General features: G+C 37.3%; 1 protein-coding gene across 3 annotated transcripts in view; it reads right to left on the bottom strand.

Annotated features, from left to right (window-relative positions):
* LCLAT1 (lysocardiolipin acyltransferase 1) overlaps positions 1-18,497 on the bottom strand; it is a 186,055-nt gene that overhangs the window by 64,167 nt on the left and 103,391 nt on the right. For 2 of the 3 annotated variants that reach the window (XM_045979805.1, XM_045979804.1), the window contains exons 4-5: positions 13,878-14,024; positions 7,336-7,452 (exon numbers count right to left, since the gene is read on the bottom strand). In XM_045979805.1, coding sequence (XP_045835761.1) covers positions 7,336-7,452; positions 13,878-14,024 — 264 coding nt within the window. The remainder of the gene's footprint in view (positions 1-7,335; positions 7,453-13,877; positions 14,025-18,497) is intronic. The other variant, XM_045979806.1, reaches the window with a different exon arrangement.

Below are 18,497 nucleotides of genomic sequence, written 5' to 3'. Positions count from 1 at the left end.
GTATGTACCCAAAAAACCATTTACCGAACAAATAAACACATACACAAGTTTCGTTAGAGTGGTACATTATGAACACTGACCGAGAGCTGAATGCAGTATGGCTTACCAAAGAAGAAACCAGAGGCCAACCAGTCAGAAAGCCAGGAAGGAAAAAGGAGAAGTAGTGGGAGCCCATCCATTCAGGCTACTGTGAAAACACAGTACGGGGGGGATGTCTCTCCAATGACCATTGCCATGTCTCTCTAATGACCGACATTAATAGAATTTGGTGGCCGAATGAAATAGGACAGAATTGGAATAAAATTTTTAAAACCTTAACAAAAATGTATACTCTGACTCAGTAATTAGACTTGGAAATATATCCCAAGGGAAGAATTACAGAGATTTATGCATACTTTGGTATTATTTATAAGGGTGGTAAGTTGGAAGCAGTTTTAACTTTGAACAACAGAGGACTAGTTTAATAAATAGTGGTCTTTCTATCTGATACATGCATATATTAACATATAAAAATTATTTAAGGATAATGAGAAAACATTAACATAAATTTAAAAATTTTCTAAAACAAAATATATGATGATTTAATTTTGTTTGCTATATATGAATACATGTGGAAAAACACAAGAAGAGTTTCTATCAAAAAGTATGCACCAGTATTTCTGAGAAGTAACTGACCAGACTATGGGTACCTTTTTCTGCTTTATAATTAATTTCCTAATTTTTAATTAAAAATATATTGTTTTTATGATAAATATCCCATTTTATAGGAAATGAGCTAGTACTGAGAAAAATCAGGTCATTAGGCAATTTTTTTTTTTTTTGAGACTTGGTAGCAAGAAAGAAAAAAACAGAACCACAATTTTAAAGGACAGATAGTATGAGTGTTACGTTTCTTTGTTTTGCTTTAAGGATTACAGAAATGGAGGGGGAGCCAGTAAATATAGGAGCCAGAAAAATAAAGGATGTGCTTTACTTTAAAAAGGAAACCCTTGATATATTTTTCCACTTAAACAAAATGCACAGTATAGCCAAGGATACCAGGGAGAAGTCTTGGAAAGGGAAAAGAAAAAGAAAAAAAACCCATAAAGATTACATTTTTGAAGCACTTAGCACAGAAAAACTGTTGTCTTACTACACAGTGGGAAGAACATGGGCTCTGGCATCAAACAGAGCTGAGCTGAAACCATGCAGCACTCAGCAGCCATGTGACCCTGGGCAAGTTGCTAAAATGTGTGTCTCCTCAGGGCTGGCATGGGGCAAAGCGTCGCCTAGTGCAGTCATAAAAATAAAGGGGTCTGTAGGACAGTGACTAGTGGGGTGGCTAAGAGCTCAGGACCCTACTTTCAGACTTTGATTCACACAGCAGGTCTCAGCCCAGACCTGAGCATCTGTGTTCTAAACAGCTCCCTGGGTGTTAGCACTGCACGGGCAGGGTAGAGAAGCACGTGAACCACTCAGTGTCTGGCATGTGATAGGTACTGGTTAGATGGTGGTTTTTATGTACAGAGCATAGGGCTTCCGTCACTTCTCATTAAAGCTATCAAGACTTTTTTTTCATTAACACAATGCCAAGATCTATGCTAAATGAGCAGCTTGGATATTTTGCTATGAAAGAACTAAAATGAATAAAGAAAACAACAGAAATGCAATTAAAGATCTAAAGGCATATCATGGCATTCAGAGATTCGACCTGAGAGGCTCCAAAGGTCTTTGACATGAAGTCACATATAATTTTGCTGAGGCAAACTTAAATCCTTTCTGCTTCATAATGTGTGGGACCAAGTCCCTTAGTTGATCCACGTGCTTTCCTACTGATCAGAATAATTTAGGTTTGTTGTGTTCTATTCATCATGGTAAATAGATAAAAGCTCTGTTCTCTGTAAAACAATCTCAAAAGAGGGTCAACTGCTCTGCTACAGAGATATCTGCAAATTTGGAGAAACAGAAAAGGTTTCAGAAAACATTCTAGCAAATGTCAGAGAGCTACTTTATAATTACATTTTTTTTAACATAAGGGAAAGGTCTTATCCTTTTTCATAGTTTTCAGCAATAAAAAGTCACATGAAAAAGTCAGAGTGCATGGCATTTAATGCACCCAATATTTCAATAGTCTGTCTGTCTGCCTTTCTTCCTGGCCTCCTAAAATATGCCAGTTGTTAGGAAGGTCACTGAAATGTAGTCCTGGGGGAGGCTCATCAACGAGGATAAAGGCAGTGTCAGCCACAGAGAGTGGCGGCTTGTGCTGGCCATCTTTGGTCCCTCACTAGAACATTTCCTACAGGCAAGTCATGCTTACTCATGCACTAAGCAAAAAGTCCAAGAAATTAAAACAGTTCGAAAACACCAAAGAGTGAGCTATCTACGGTATACTGCTTTTACTTTCTAGGCAATTGCCAATTTTCTTGGAGCAACTGAGAACTACTCTAGACCAAAATGAGAGAGCCAAACACAGGACTACCAGATACTATAGGTAATCCGGGGGTCCAGTGAACAATTCTCTCTCCCTGAATACAGACTGAAGAGTTTGGTCAGATATGCTGATCAAAACTACCTAGTGGGAGTTTATTTTTTCCTTAGTGACTAGCCCTATATCCCCTAGATTAGTAGAAAGAAAGCATCTTTTATATTCAGATATATATCTGAATATATATATATATATATATATGCCCATATATAAATATATATGCCCATATATTGGGCATATGAGCTAAACACAGATTAAAAAATGGATTATTTTAGGGGTACCTCGGTGGCTCAGTCAGTTAAGCATCTGCTTTTGGCTCAGGTCATGATCTCAGGGTCCAGCCCACAGCGGGCTCCCTGCTCAGAAGGGAGTCTGCTTCTCTCTCTCCCCCGCCCCTCCCCCCACTCATGTTTTCTCTCTCTCTCTCTCTCTCTCTAATAAGTAAGTAAAATATTTCAAAAAGAAGTTAACATATGGGTTATTTTACTTGGAATCAAAAATCCCAAAACTTAAGTATATCGATATGATGTTTCAGAGCCTTAACATATGAGGTGATTTGCCTGAAATGACATCAGCTAGAAATGTATGACTAAAAAGATGATTACCTGGGGGTAGAAGATAAGTTTTTCAACAGTGGCTCCAAAGAGCCTTCTTAACTCTTGTCTGTTATTCTACAGTACAAGTCTCCAGCTCGATTGCATTCATTGTGCCTGTTTACTGCTCAGCCTCCTATTGCCCCAAAGTTCATGCCCTCTCCTATACTCTTCCTACCCTGCCCTCAGCCATCATTGTTTCTGCCTATCCAAATCACACATAGTCTTCAAGGTCCAAGGGAGATGGAGCTTCTTAAAGAAGTGAAGTGTTTCAACACTGTATGATATCTCTTTAGTGAACACTCCTATAATTATTCAGCAAAATATTTATATACGATATAAAATTTAGCATGTAATTATATTGTACAGTCCTATTTTTAATTTTTCCATGTGTATTCTTATCTACCCAGGAAGACTATAAACTTCTTGTAGGCAAGCTCATATTTTAAACAAGACATACCCTCAAACAAATATGAAGTGTTTTATTCTCACTCCCAACCACTTCAACCTAACTTCGTTGTTTCAAATCTGTGCCGCCTAATGGCGAAAGTAATTATTGCATGGTTACAGCTCTAGTTGCTTATAAAACATTTAACAAAATCAAGCAATGGTGGGACCAAATCTTTATTTAAAATCAAAGAAGCGTAAAGCTATCATTAAAAATGATGAAGAACCAGAGGTGGTGATGACATAACTAATTTTTGGTGAGAATGAATTATAAAAGTTTAAAATTATGTGATAAATTTATTATAGCTGTCAATTAAAAAAAAACTTTCATATAAAAGCCTTTTTTCCTCTAAGTTAGAAAAGTCCTTTTGTGGGGCACCTGGGTGGCTCAGCGGTTAAGCATCTGCTCAGGTCATGATGCCAAGGTCCTGGGATCGAGCCCTATACTGGGATCCCAGCGCAGCAAGGAGTCTGCTTCTTCCCTCTGCCTCTCCCCCTGCCTTGTGTTGTCTCTCTCACTCACTCTGTCACTCAAACAAATAAAATCTTTAAAAAAAAAAAAAAAAGGAAAAAAATTCATTTTGGGTTTGCGCTAATCTAGTACTGAGAAACCTTACATAATCATACTGTAAAGTTAGAAGCACACCTGAAATCATCCATGACCTTGATCTATCAGTGTACTATATGCTAAGGGGAACATGCTAAGACACTATGCTTGTCTTATTTTTTCAGATAAAAGAAAATATTTAATTCAACTAATACTGACTGGGTCACTATGTACAGAACATTTCATACCCTTACGAAGGTTATGATCTAATACAAGTATAAAGCAAGTACATTAATGGTGAAATTTAAGGTTCTTGGGGTAAATTTCTTGCAGTTACTACTACAGAAACAACATATCTGTATAATGTTATGTAATGGGTGCTATGTTTCAGGATAAGTGTGGTTTTCTAAATGTTCTTAATCTCAGGGAAATACATTCTGAACAGAGGCACAAAAGCTACTTTCATTTTGCATTTTCATTTACTCAGTCCTTCCTGGTAAGACTTCATCCTTAGTTTCTTGATGTCCTAAACTTCTCATGAGCCCATTAAGTGCTGACTGGCAAACAGATGTCAGAAACACTGAATTTAGTTATATGCATGAGCAGTGAAGATGTTACTTTATGATAAATCATTTTAATATATGGTCTTCAGGAGTCCACTGGAATAATTTATTTACAAGGGTCATTTGTTTTAACAGAGAGCTTCTTTTTCCTATAACTTGAGTATCTAAAGCAGATCTTAGGGACCTAAAGGTCAGAAAGTTGGGTTTGGTCCTTTCTGAGGCTTCAGTTTCTTTTCTAGGAATGGTACTCTGGGCGCAATGGTTTCTAAGGTCCTTTTCACCTCTGATCCCTGGTGACACTTTTTATGTTCACTTGACACCAGCCCCCGCTCCTGGGGAGTGGAGCTGACCTTGACTCTCTACCTGATGCCTCCCTAGGTGTGCCTGATACCCTAATCTTAGGCAGAACCATAACCTCCTCCTTTGGGACCACCATCCCTCCACAATCTGGCCATTTAGTTCTTTTTTTTTTCTTTTTAAAGCTCTTTTTTGAGGAAAACCAACCAGTTTACTATTGTTACAAAAGAGCTTTATGATTTGGAAATTCTGTTAACTAAAATCATACTACAAATACAAGAGGCACCAAGTTAGAGTAGAAAGAGCACAGGATATTCAGTCAGAGGAACCAGATTCCAGTAACTCTGACAAGCTTCCTCACCTCAGTTTCTGCTTCAGTTTTGCCCTACAAGTTCATTATTAGTAAAAGTAACTACCATGTATGGTTCTTGTCAGGATTAATTGACCTTATGCATATAAAATACTTAGCACAATGCCTGATACTTAGTAAAGGCTCAGTAAATGTTAGCTGTTACTACTATTATAATCATAATAATCCTATTTCTTTATTATAGTGTATAATATATTCCATTTTTCTAACTGAAGTAAATAGAATCATCTAACTGTGGTTCTGTTTTTTTTTACTGATATGGGGGGTGGAATCAGTGGGGTGGGGGGTGGCAAGAGCTGCCAGTTCTAGCAGGAAAAATTACACACTGTGGTTGTTGACTAGTACTTTGAGTGATGATGACTAAGTCACACACATTCCCCGAAGTTATCAATCAGCCTGTTTCTAAAATATCTTCCAGATTTTAGAACAGGGAGGTCTATAGATACAGCCTTATCCACAATAAGATAATCTAGTATCCTGCCTACATTTAGGAAGATCTTTATTAGTAAAAGATGCGTTCCAACATCATGCTTGTGTTTACAGAGAAATCTAGTAGATGAATGTGTTCCATGATGTCAGAAATACCTTTAAAGAAATCATTAAATACTATAAGCTATCAAATTGGTGAGAAAATAGAAAACATATTATTGAACAAGAAGGGTGAGCCTAAGCTGGATGCCACAGTTAAGTGGTACTACATTAAAAAAAAAAAAAAAAAAAAAAGACAACAAAAAACCACCCCTTGAATGTCTCAGAGCCTCTCTGAGCCATCCCATAGGCATGAAGAACTATGTTCTTCAGGGGCTTCATTGGGTAGATGGACACTCAATATTCATGGGCAAGAAGACCATCAAGCCCACATGTCCATTTCATACCGGTTATGACCATAGAATTTCAAGAGCAAGCCAAACTAATAGGGATAACGTTTTCTGTTTACTCTAGCAATGCAATTTTGGATTGGCTATACATTTTTTGTAAATCATGGGTACTTAGTTGTAAAGGTGTTTCAGCCTGCCCCAGTTCATTAATTGAGGTTGTACTTTGTATCTTAAAGTACATTAACCCCTACAGGAACAACACTGATGCTACTTAGAGAAAGACCCAAGAACTTTACAGCTTTTCTTATATAAGGAAGTGCAACTTGTTTTTATGACAATGTAGCAGTTATCAGAGGAGGGTGACAATCTGTCACAGATGTCATCATCATACGGTATGGCTTGGTAAAAATCAGAGAACACAAACATGCAAAAAAAAAAAAAGATTTTTCTTGCACTAGGTGTCTGGGCTTTAAGTCGTTCTTATAAAATCAGTTAACACTTTAGCATGTTTCTGGATAGTTCCTTTTCCATATATATTCGTATATGTTTTTTGTCTCAACATATGTATGGAACAATATATAAACATACAAATAAGATGTATATTGTTTTACCTAAAAAATATGAAAATGTACATGTTTAAATGGATATGATACCATCAATGGCATCACCTCATCCTGACATGCCTGTCAATAGACACTGCTCTTGAGGAAGTGTGAGTAGTAGTACAAGCTACAAACTGGGAGCAGAAGAGTGCCGTTCTCGCCCTCATCTACAGAAATTTACTAACCTCCCTGGATGCCAGTTCTGTTTAACTAGAAAACAGAGGTAGTATTTGCCTTCCTACTAACCAGAATCATTTGTTGGAATAAGTGGAATAAAAATTCAAAAATACTTTTTAAGCTATAAAGAACAACAGCATAGTGTTAAGATAGTTTTAAGAAAGTTTTGGTGCTTTGAGAAAAATTTAAAAATGGAATGATAGTCTATCTCTGTCTATTCTGAGAGGAGAAACATTTTTTATAAGGATTTTATAAGGATTTTTTATAAGGATATCTCTGATATTTCTAAAGAATACATAAGACATGTTAGCTCATGGAGTCGACTTCGTATAAGAACAAAGTATCTTTTATCTTGAGAAAAAAGCCATACTTTGTAAAATTCTGAAGGGCTACATATAAGGTTTAACAACTGCTGCCACTTAACATAAAAAAGTAGCCTTCTGAGACGGGGGCTTACCTTCTCTTAGACGTTCTACCACAAAAGTAAAGCCTGTAGTTCTTGGGTGTAAGACGTACTCATATTTCGGAAGTCCATTCTTTTCAGCAAACTCATTACTTCGAGCCTTGCTGTTTTCTAAACAAAACAAAAGACTATAAGAAGCCACAAAATAAGGGAATGTAAGTGAGATAAGAAAATAGTGGAAAATTTTTTTTGATAAAAAAGTTAATTCATCTGTAATTACTGAATATAGCATATATGAGTCAACTGAGAAGATATAAACACTTTGGTTCCTAACAAAGATCACAGAGTTTTTGGAATTTTTATAACTGTTTCCTGAAATTCATATTGAAATTTTTAAAATTATTTAAGGGACTTCGTAAAGTAGTCAATGTATAACAAAAACTGAAATACAAATCAAATGTGAATAAACTAAAATTTTCATAAATAGTCTTTGCATAATAAAAAATGAAATACTAAAAGATGCTAATAAAACGAAAATACTAATAAAATGTAAGGACTGGGATACCCAGAAAAAATAAGTAGCCAATATATCAAATATATCAACTCAACAATTTTTTTTTAACCCAGTAATTTAGGGCTTCAATGCAAAGTGAAATATCTGCCTTGCTCAGGCATACAGCATGCTAATATTACTAACCAAAACCACTCCCCAACAGAATGGGCACATGATTAGCACATCATGTACAAACATCTGAACATGGTTTGGCTGAATATAGTTACAGAGTCAAGTATATGTTCCAATTGCTGGCAAAAACTTCTTTTTCCATTCCATGAGGTAACTTTATAAGTTCCAAGAAGAACCAAACCCATTATTCAGCAAATATATTTGGAAAAAGTAGTGTTCAGAAATTTGGCCTCAACTGCTCGGAGAGATCATGAAATACCTTCTGATGACAGCAGATGTTAGAATCTGCAACTCTCAGCTGCATCCTGAAATTTACAGCCTATTCCAAGTCACAAGAAAAAAACAAACTTTCTCTATATAAACCCAAACCTTCTTAGGAATAAATTTAAGATCACGGAGTCCTCAAACCTCAAAAATCCATATATGGATGCCACAACACTAAAATATTCAAAGAATATGCCTCCAAAAGGTGTCATAGTATTTTTTAATTGAAGAACTGAGAATTAAAGAACTAAATATACACAGTCCCCGGCAAAAGTAGAGGCTATAAACATGAAAAAAAGGAACGGCTCCTCTCACATTCATTTGAGGAGAATATCCTGGATATGGGACTCCAAAACAGTATTTAGCTAGAAGGCCCTTCCACAGAATGAGGAATCCTAGGGGCACGACCAAGATAAGCAGTTAATTACTTTTCAGTTTCCTCGTCCAGTTCATCACAGACTTTAGGGATCTGAAGACAAAACTGAACTCTGCTGTAGAATGGGCACACACGTACTAAAAACATACAGTCACAATGTGGGGAGGTCGAGATAATAATGAGAGACACAGAGATGCAGATTTTTCCTTCATCTTCATCAGATTTTTCCTTACTTCATCTACCCACCCCCGGACTTGATTATTAGACTGCACTAGCCTCCCTCTTTCCGGCCACAGCCTCCCGTCTTGTCAGCTCACTGTTGGTAACGCTGCAGTGCCAGCACTCCATCTGCCCTGAGGAGAGTACTGGCCACTCTGTGTTTTCCAGTCAGCTAGGCATGTTTTCACTTTAGGGTCTGTGCAGATGTTCTTTCCCCTACCCAGAATGCCTTGTACCCAGACACCTGCAACATTTTCTTCTTTGTTCAATTAGTCTCTACTTACACAGAAATTTAAGGGGTTTCTTTTAACCACCTTATATAAAAGAGTACTCTGTGCTCTATCTACTCCTCTCCCTGTCCAATTATCTTGCTTTATTTCTCTGCACAGCATTTATGAATATTTGACCCATTTTTGTTAACTGACTGGTGTTTTTACTCTCTTTCCTCATAGAATGTAAGCTTCATGAAAGTAGGGGCTTTGTTTTATATATAAAGCTTCAGGGCACTCATTTATTACATTTATTAAATGAAGTTTTATGTACAAGAGTGTTTAATTACATGTAGTATTACAATTGTTAAAACCCAGAAAAGCTTTTCTTTCCCAATCACAGAAACAGAACTCAAAATTACAGTATACCAATTGCTATGATCAAGTTTATGTATCAAACTGGCATAGCCAGAGTACCCAGATAGTTGGGTCAAACATTAGTCTAGATGTATTGTGAAGGTATTTTCCAATAAGATTATTTAAATCAGAAGATTTATATAAACAGATTACTCTCCATAATGCAAATAAGCCATATCTGATCACCTGAAGGCTTAAATAGAAAAAGACTAAGCTCCTCCAGCAAGAAAGAATTCTGTACCAGACTGCCTCCTTACTCAAACTGTTACTCTTCCCTGGGTCCCCAGCCTGCTAACTTAACCTGCAGATTTTTGACTTGCCATGCCTCCACAATCATGTGAACCAACTCCTTAAAATATATCCTCAACTCCCATCTCAATTTCTCTCAATCTCAAACTCTCCACACACACAAGTACGTACACATATATACATGCACACACATCTCGTTGGTTCTGTTTTTTCTAGACAACCCTACCTAATAAACCAATATAATACAGAACTGCCCAGTCTTCGAAACACATGTTTTCAAAGAATAAATAATGGTAGGAAAGATAATATAACATTAAATACAAAGAAATGTATAATTCTCTTTTACAACTGTTTAAAACTATGTGTGTGCTTATGCACATGTGTGCGTGCATGCCTGCATGCATTTGTGACCAAATGATCAGAAAGCAATGGGCCAAATTTTTAATAGTGTTTGTTTATGGGCACTGGAATTACAGCAACTTTTGTGCTCTTTTCTGTTTCTAAATTTCCCAAGTTCACATATATGACTTCCATAGGCAATAAAAAAAAAAAAATCAACAATACCGTATAAAGATAAAATATATGTGAAGTTATATTTAAACACACTACTTTGAAAATGTGCAAGCAAGTCGGACTCAGAATTTAAAAGAGGGTTACAGAACATTCCCTTTGGGCTTAAAAATACCAAGTTTCAAGTTAACTGTGATAAAACTAAAACACCCTTGAATTAACAAAGATAATCATTTATCCCAGATTAAAACTACCTGTATAATCCTGTTTAAAACGAAAACAAAAAACCTTTCGAAAGCTTCAGGATCTGTTTTCTCTATTTGGCAAACAATCTAGCTTTTGAAAGTTGGCTTTAAAACGTAAACACCATTTAACTTAAAAAATATGCATGTAATGGTGAGTACTCTGGACCCTGAAAATATGCTACTAGAGGTTAGGTTCATCACATAAAAAAGACACTTGAGGAAAAAAATGACTGAAAAAAGTTTTGAATATAAATTTTAGAGGCTTTGAAGAGCTAATATGTAAACATTTTAACACTAATATACACTAATATAACACTAATATACCAAAAAGTAGCAGTAATCCAGAGCTTTTTTCCCATTAGCTATTAATTACTAAATAACGTCCAAAGGTTCATTCTTTAGTGTCTGCTTTGGCATTCACAAATATCAATCCATCTATCATCTCAGTAAATTACTTTCTATAATACAGCTGTTATTTCAACAGCCAAATTTAAGTATTATATATTCTTTAGTAATAAAAGATTTAAATACAGCTGTCTGTCCATCAGAACTTCCTAATGATAGTTGAGCTCTAGGAATCAATTAATTTACAACCTATAATGTATTTTCAAGCTTAAACAATATGCAGTCAATATTATCCTCAGTATTATCCTCTGTGATCCAACTAGTTTTAGAATCCTCACTATAAAAATCAAACCTATATGGCAAGCATATATTTTAGTACATCATATTATTCAATAAAAATTGCCATGATTCATTTAGTTCAGTTCCATGTGTAACGGGTAAGTTAAAGAGTTCTTCCTTGTATCAATGGTACATGTAAAGGGCCTATTTAGCCAGAACGGCTCCACCTCTGTTGAACAGCCATTTTGTTGTTTATGCAGCATTTTGTTGTTGTTAAAACTTAAACTGACCCTGCCCACCCCCCAAGGGAGCTTACTTAAAAGCAAGTCAGGGGAAACCAGGGAAAAGAGTAAAATATGGTTGACCAGTCCCTGATAACAGAGCCCAAATACAAGGGCGGGTCAGGTCAGGTGGAGATAACAGCCTGAATGCAGGGATGAGTTGGGCCAGGTGGAGACATCCAATCAGTGGGGCGCACATACTGTCTCCCTAGCTACCAAGGAGTATGGGCCCCCCCGCCTTTTAGGCGCCAATTCTGACCAAGGTGATAGGTTAGTTCAAATGTCTACTATGGGGTGAACTTGTAATTCAATTCGCCACCCATGTGGGACCTAGCATGACTGTGCAGCTTTCTCTGTGTTACAATCTCATTGGCCACCTGTGTGTGGCCAGGCTCAACCACATGGCCTTTGCTCTATAAAAGTTAGTCTGTAAGGCAGGGAGGTGTCGCCCTCTCTGTAAGAGGCAGTCCCAAACGGTGGTTCCCGAACAGTTGGTTTGATTCTCCATGCTTGGCGCGAAATAAAGCTTTGCTTGACCTTCGCTTTGTATCAGTCTCATTCCTTTGACCACGGACCTAACAGTAAATGTTTCCCAAAATACCTGAATTTTCCTCAGTTGCAGAGTATGGCTTGGTTAACCATTCATTTAAATAGTTGTGTAGTTTTGTATTTTTCATCTTGAACTCTTTGCAGGTACTGGGTTTCATAAATTATTATGTACACACAGTGAACTGGTATGTTCTCCCCTCTGAAGCTCTAAGGGTTGTCTTTCTCAGTAGCTCTCAGTTGCCTCCATCTGGTATCGAGGATTTGGAGGACAGGTTCATGTTCTAGCCCTCCATACTACTGTGATTTTTTTTTAAATTTTTTTTCTTTTTTTGACAGAAAGAGACACAGCAAGGGAGGGAACACAAGCAATGTGAGTGGGAGGGGGAGAACAGGCGGAGCAGGGAGCCTGGTGGGGGACTTAATCCCAGGATCCTGAGATCATGACATGAGCTAAAGGCAGTTAACTGCTTAATGACTGAGCCACCCAGGCACCCCTATTTGCAATTTTTAGACTTCAGCTCTACCCTGCTTCAGTCTGTCTTCTCTTGTATAGCAGACCTTTATCTACCAGATCCTTCTCAAATTCTGCTGTATCTTTCTTGAAGTAACCAGGGAATTAACAGTTTTAGAATTTTGATCTTTTGAGTTGGATTCCACAGAACTGCTTCCTGTCCAAGCTTATCCCACCCTGCCAATATTCAACCACAACACTTCTTCAATCTGTCTTAAATTCCAGACTGCAATAGGCAGTTTCATCCGCAAAAATGACCCGTGTTTAAAAAAAATGTGAGAACCACTGATCAAGGATAAAAGACTGTATTTTCTTTTTAATTTTTAAAGAATTCCTTGAGATCCAGTGGCATCTTGGCATATATATATATATATATAGAGAGAGAGAGAGAGAGAGAGAGAGTTTAATATCTAGGAAGGTAGAAAAGTCTTAAATATGTCCTCCTGTGTCCTCTCTACAACTCAGGGGAGGCTAAATTTTCTCGAGGACAGGACAAAACCTTTCCTACTTAATTAAAGGCTTTAAAAAACCCAGAGAAAGGCAACATGTTAACTTAAAACAACAATAAATGAATTGGTTACTATTATACCCTTATCTTTTCTTTTTTTTTTTTAAGATTTTATTTATTTATTTGATAGACAGAGATCACAAGTAGGCAGAGAGGCAGGCAGAGAGAGAAGGGGAAGCAGGCTCCCTGCTGAGCAGAGAGCCAGATGTAGGGCTCGATCTCAGGACCCTGAGATCATGACCGAGCCAAAGGCAGAGGCTTAACCCACTAAGCCATGCAGGTGCCCCTATTATACCCTTTTCTTATGAAAAAGAAGTTGAGAAAAAAGGGTCTAATGGATATATTTGTATCCTAAAAGAGGACAGAGAATATACAGAACAGGAAGGGGATTTCATTTTTTTTTTTTTTTAATTTATTTGACAGAGAGATCACAAGTAGGCAGAGAGGCAGGCACAGAGAGAGGGAGAAGCAGGCTCTCAGCAGAGCAGAGAGCCCGATGTGGGCCTTGATCCCAAGATCCTGAAATCATGACCTGAGCCAAAGGCAGAGGCGTAACCCACTAAGCCACCCAGGTGCCCAGGAAGGGAATTTTAAAATGATGTTTTCGTAAGATTTCACTGGCTATTTGGGGGTTTAATTTTGTGGTTCCATAAAAATTATAAGAAATTATATAAAAGTAAAAGGCTGACACTTATATAATGTGACTTAAAATATAAAGCTCTAGGATGGCAGGTGTGAATAATGACGACCTCCTGGGGTTGCCCATCATAAAGTCTATGGTCTGGAAACCAGGAATTCTAGGTTCTGGTGTGCTGCTGATTCAGAGCGAATGACCTTAGTGGTGGACCATTAATCTTACTGGTTTCAGTGACTAACAGAAGTTTAGACTAAGTGATTTCTAAGTTCCTTCATGTTTTAAAATTCTGTGATTCAATCCCAGGCTACCTACCTGTGAAATCAGTCCCTTCTGGGAATAGGAGGAGTTGAAGTGGTTCACGGATATCACAAAAATAATCAATTATGTCTTCAAAATGGCTCTGGTCATCCTTCCATTTCCTATGAATGAAGATATAGGCAGCAGCCTGCATGGCCCAACCTAAAATCAATTTAACAAACATTTACATACAATTTTATTGTTAATATCCACATATTATTGAATTTTTCAATTTTTTATCATGAATTATCTACTATCCTAATAAGGATCTCATGATATACCTTAAATTTATCACTGATCTTGGGTTAAGTAACACATACACCAGAAAATATTCTTGCTAAATTCATGGGTTTGTAAAATTCTCAAAACCCTCTTTTCAAGTCAAACCCAGCTATTAAAACAGCCAGGAAAAAAACCTTCCCTAAAATTTGTCAGTAACTCCTCCAGTTTTAATGATCCTAACCAGACATCTTAAACAAGATATCTACAAGAGATATACAACATGTTATCAGGCTTACAAAACAGTAAGCAAGAGATTGTTCTAATATCAAGTATTTCCCCTGCTGTACTACTCAACCTATAAATTCAATTGCTATTTTCAAAGTTAGCCACTTCTTTAGATTTTATTTATAAGGGAAAAGGTGTAATGGGTACTAAACCCATTAACCAGAATATATACTGTGATCACATCTCCTTTATATTTAGGGCAAATCAACCTTGCTACTGAACACTGAAGGAGGTCGTTTTAGATGAACCATGTTTCACCGAACCAGCCATCCCTCCCTGGCCAGAAATGACTAGAACTGCTGGTAAAGTTGACTCAGCCAACCTATAGTCTGTTCTGTAGTCTATAAAGCATGAGACACTTGGCCCGAACATAATAACTATGATGGCCAGTCAAATGATCTGTCAGAAATTTTACCTGGGACCATGGAGAAAATACACTGGCAATATGGAAGTAAACAGATGGACAAGATGGCAGATTCTATGCCAGCAGCAGCTGAGGGAAGATAAAAACAGCACATTGCAGGAAAGATCTAAAATCTTGCTGCTGAGATGCCTATAGCTGATTTTAATCTGGAACAGAAGACATTTTTAGTCTCCACAAATGCTGGCCGGTCTATCGATCCATCTCTTGGATATCCATAGGAGTCCATCTCCCTTACGGCCATGTGTATCTTTACAACATACTTTCACTGTTTCAACTAGAGGGAGTAAGTGATAGCTCCTTGCAAACAAAGAACACAACTAAAACAGTAACTGTCATCATTTGGTAAATACAATGGCACCCTGGGAATATATAAAATGATCATTAAATCATTTGTTAATCACTTAAAAATTTGTAAGACGATTTGATTTGAATAAGTCCAAACTAGAATCCTGTACTCTACAAATATAAATGAAGGTACACTCAACAACCCACTTTAGTATAGGTCTTGCGCTTATATAACCAATTACTACTCACCCACTGTACTGTCAGTCATACCCATCAGTGTTAGACTTGATCCCACCCTTGGCCTTCCTACTCCTCTCTCTTGCTTCACCTGAGGACACATAGGCCCATGGTGTTTGTAAGCAGCGTAGCTCTGGAGTGAGACTGCCTGGGTTAGAATCATAGCTCTGTCACAAAACAGCTGTTCAGTTTTTGTCTCTCACTGACCCCAAATGTAAAAAATAGCACAATGCGGTGATAGTATCTACCTGATAGGGATTGTTGTAAGAAGTAAGACTGCTTAGCACAAAGTGTCAGTAAATAATAACTATTATCGTTATTGAGATTAAGAAGTTATAATAATACTATTACATCAAGGAACATAAATATGTAACCAAAAAGTTCCCAGTCACAGTAGCAAAAAAAAATGTACAAAAATAAAAATAATCTGTAGGCATCACATGAAGACAACTACAGAACTGGGAGGAAATGGTGAGAAACACAATGTTTCTGAACTTTGACCCACATACCAATCATCTCCAAATTTTTAATCAGTTTCATATAAATACAATCAAAATTCCAATGGCATGAGAGTATATGAGAATTTGGCTATTTGAGTCTAAAAATTATCTATAATAATAAAGAAGTGAAAATATCCAAGATAATTTTGAAATAGAAGAATGAGTAGGAGAGACTCACACCATTAACTATTAAATGTATTATAAAGCAACCATGAGTAAGCCAGAACAATGCATCTACAGAAACAGACAAATGGAAAAGAATGTAAGACCTAGGAAAAAAAGCCCCTGAGTATGTTAAAATTTTGGCACAGGATGATGACACAATTTCGTAACAGAAGGTAAAACCTGAGTTGGGGTTTTCTTTTTTAAATCGTTTTTTAAAAGTTTTATTTACTTGAAAGAGAGAAGGAGAGAGAATCCCAAGCAGACTACCCATTGACTGTGAAGCTTGGTGTGGAGCTCAGTTCCACAACCCTGAGATCATGACCTGAGCCAAAATCAAGACTCGGACGCTTAACTGACTGAGCCACCCACATGCCCCTTTTTAAACATTTTTACTGAGGTATAAGCTAAAGTGTGCAGATATTAAGTGTAGAGCTCAATAACATGTGGCCACCATCCAGATTAAGGTGCTGAACATTTCCAGCATCTCAGAATATTCCCATTTGCCCCCCTGCCAGTGAGTTACCACCTCTGTCCCCCGCTTCCCAAGGTAACCATTATTTTGACTTCTTTCATCATAAAGCATATAAATGAATTCACACGGTAGGTATTCTTTCATCTTTGGCTCCTTTAGCTCAATTTCAGTCAATGAGATTCATCCGTGTAATTAGAGGTAGCAGTATTTTCTATGCATTGCTGTGTAACGGTCAATTAGATGAATATACCCCAACTTATTTATACTGCTGATGGAGAGATTTCTCGGTTATTAGGAATAAAGTTAGCATGGCTATTCTTGTATCTTTTTGAGCATAAGCACCTACTTTTCTTTTTTTTTAATTTATTTATTTGACAGACAGAGATGACGAGTAGGCAGAGAGGCAGGCGGAGAGAGAGGGGGAAGCTGGCTCCCTGACGAGCATGGAGCCTAATGTGGGGCTCAATCCCTGGACCCTGGGATCATGACCTGAGCTGAAGGCAGAGGCTTTAACTCACTGAGCCACCCAGGCGCCCAAAGCACCTACTTTTCGTAAGTGAACTCAGGAGTGAAGCAGCTATAGCACAGGATTTATATATGCCCAGCCTTAGTACACAGCTTTTTTTTTCCTTCAAAGTGATTATACCAACTGACACGCCCACCACCAACAGGCGAGTTTCTAAGTGATCTATGCCTTGCCAACACTAGATCTTATGGGACCTTTAAATTTTAGCTATTCATTTTTTTTTTTTAAGATTTTGCTTATCCATTTGACAGAGAGAGAGAGAGAGCACAAGCAAGGGGAGCAGCAGGCAGACCCAGAAGGAGAAGCAGGCTCTCTGCTGAACAGGGAGCCTGATTTGGGGCTCAATCCTGGGACCCTGGGATCACGACCTAAGCTTAAGGCAGATGCTTAACTAGATGAGCCACCCAGGCACCCCAATTTTAGCCATTCTAATCCAGGTATAATAATGTGAGTTTGAATTTCTCTTATGATTCATGATGTTGACTGAGCCTTTTCATATGCAAAACAGCCACTGATGTTTTTTGCGAAGTGCCTCTCCAAACTTTCTGCACACACAGACACAGAAAATATATATACAATTCTAGGTTTCAAAGACATAATATGCCAAAGATAGTCTTTCAGTCTGAGGCTTAATAGTGTCTTGTTATGAACTTAACATCTAATACTAATGAAGCCCAATTTACAAGTTGTGTCCTTGTGACTCATGCTTTTTGTGTCTTGTTTAAGAAATTTTTGCCTAGGGAACCCCTGGGTGGTTCAAGACGGGTAAACGTCTACCTTTGCTCAGGTCAGATCCTGGAGTCCTGGATTACATCCACATCAGGCTCCCTACTCGGTGGGGAACCTGCTTCTTCCTCTGCCTGCAGTTCCCCCTACTTGTCCACAATCTCTCTGACAAATCTTCTTTAAAAAAAAAAAAAAAAAGGAAAGAAATTTTTGCCTACTCTGATTTCTGAGGACATTATTCCATGTATTCTTCTAGAAGCTTTAGCACTTTAACTTTTACATTTTGTTTTACAATCCATCCAAAAATAATTTTTGTATATCGTGTGAGGCAGAGGCTAAGATCCTTGTTTTCCATATGGATATTCAAGTGCCAAGTATTGAAAGGACCATGAGATCGTTCATTTAAATAAATGTTTAAGAAACATTACACAATAAATGAAAACATACTGCTTTAAAAAAAAAAGTCAAAAGAAATGTCAAACAATACAAAAGTATGTAGATTCAAACAAGAAAATAGTCCATGTCCTTCAAGCCCCCAGGTCCAACAATCATCACTTCTCTTTAGTTGAACCACAGTTAACAGTTTGATATGAATTGTTCTGCATTTAAAAATTCATTACATATACAATTGGTGCTTTAAAAAAAAACACTTAAAATCGCATCTTATATACTGTTCTGTGATTTCTCCTCATTTATCATATATACATATGGATCTACTTCATTTTTATTTTTTTTAAAGATTTTATTTATTTATTTGACAGATCACAGGTAGGCAGAGAGCAGGCAGAGAGAG

Source organism: Meles meles, chromosome 15, assembly GCF_922984935.1.
Source record: "Meles meles chromosome 15, mMelMel3.1 paternal haplotype, whole genome shotgun sequence".
Taxonomy (NCBI): Eukaryota; Metazoa; Chordata; class Mammalia; order Carnivora; family Mustelidae; genus Meles; species Meles meles.
The sequence above is the reverse complement of the archived record's forward strand: the minus strand, read 5'-3'. Positions and strand labels throughout refer to the sequence as shown.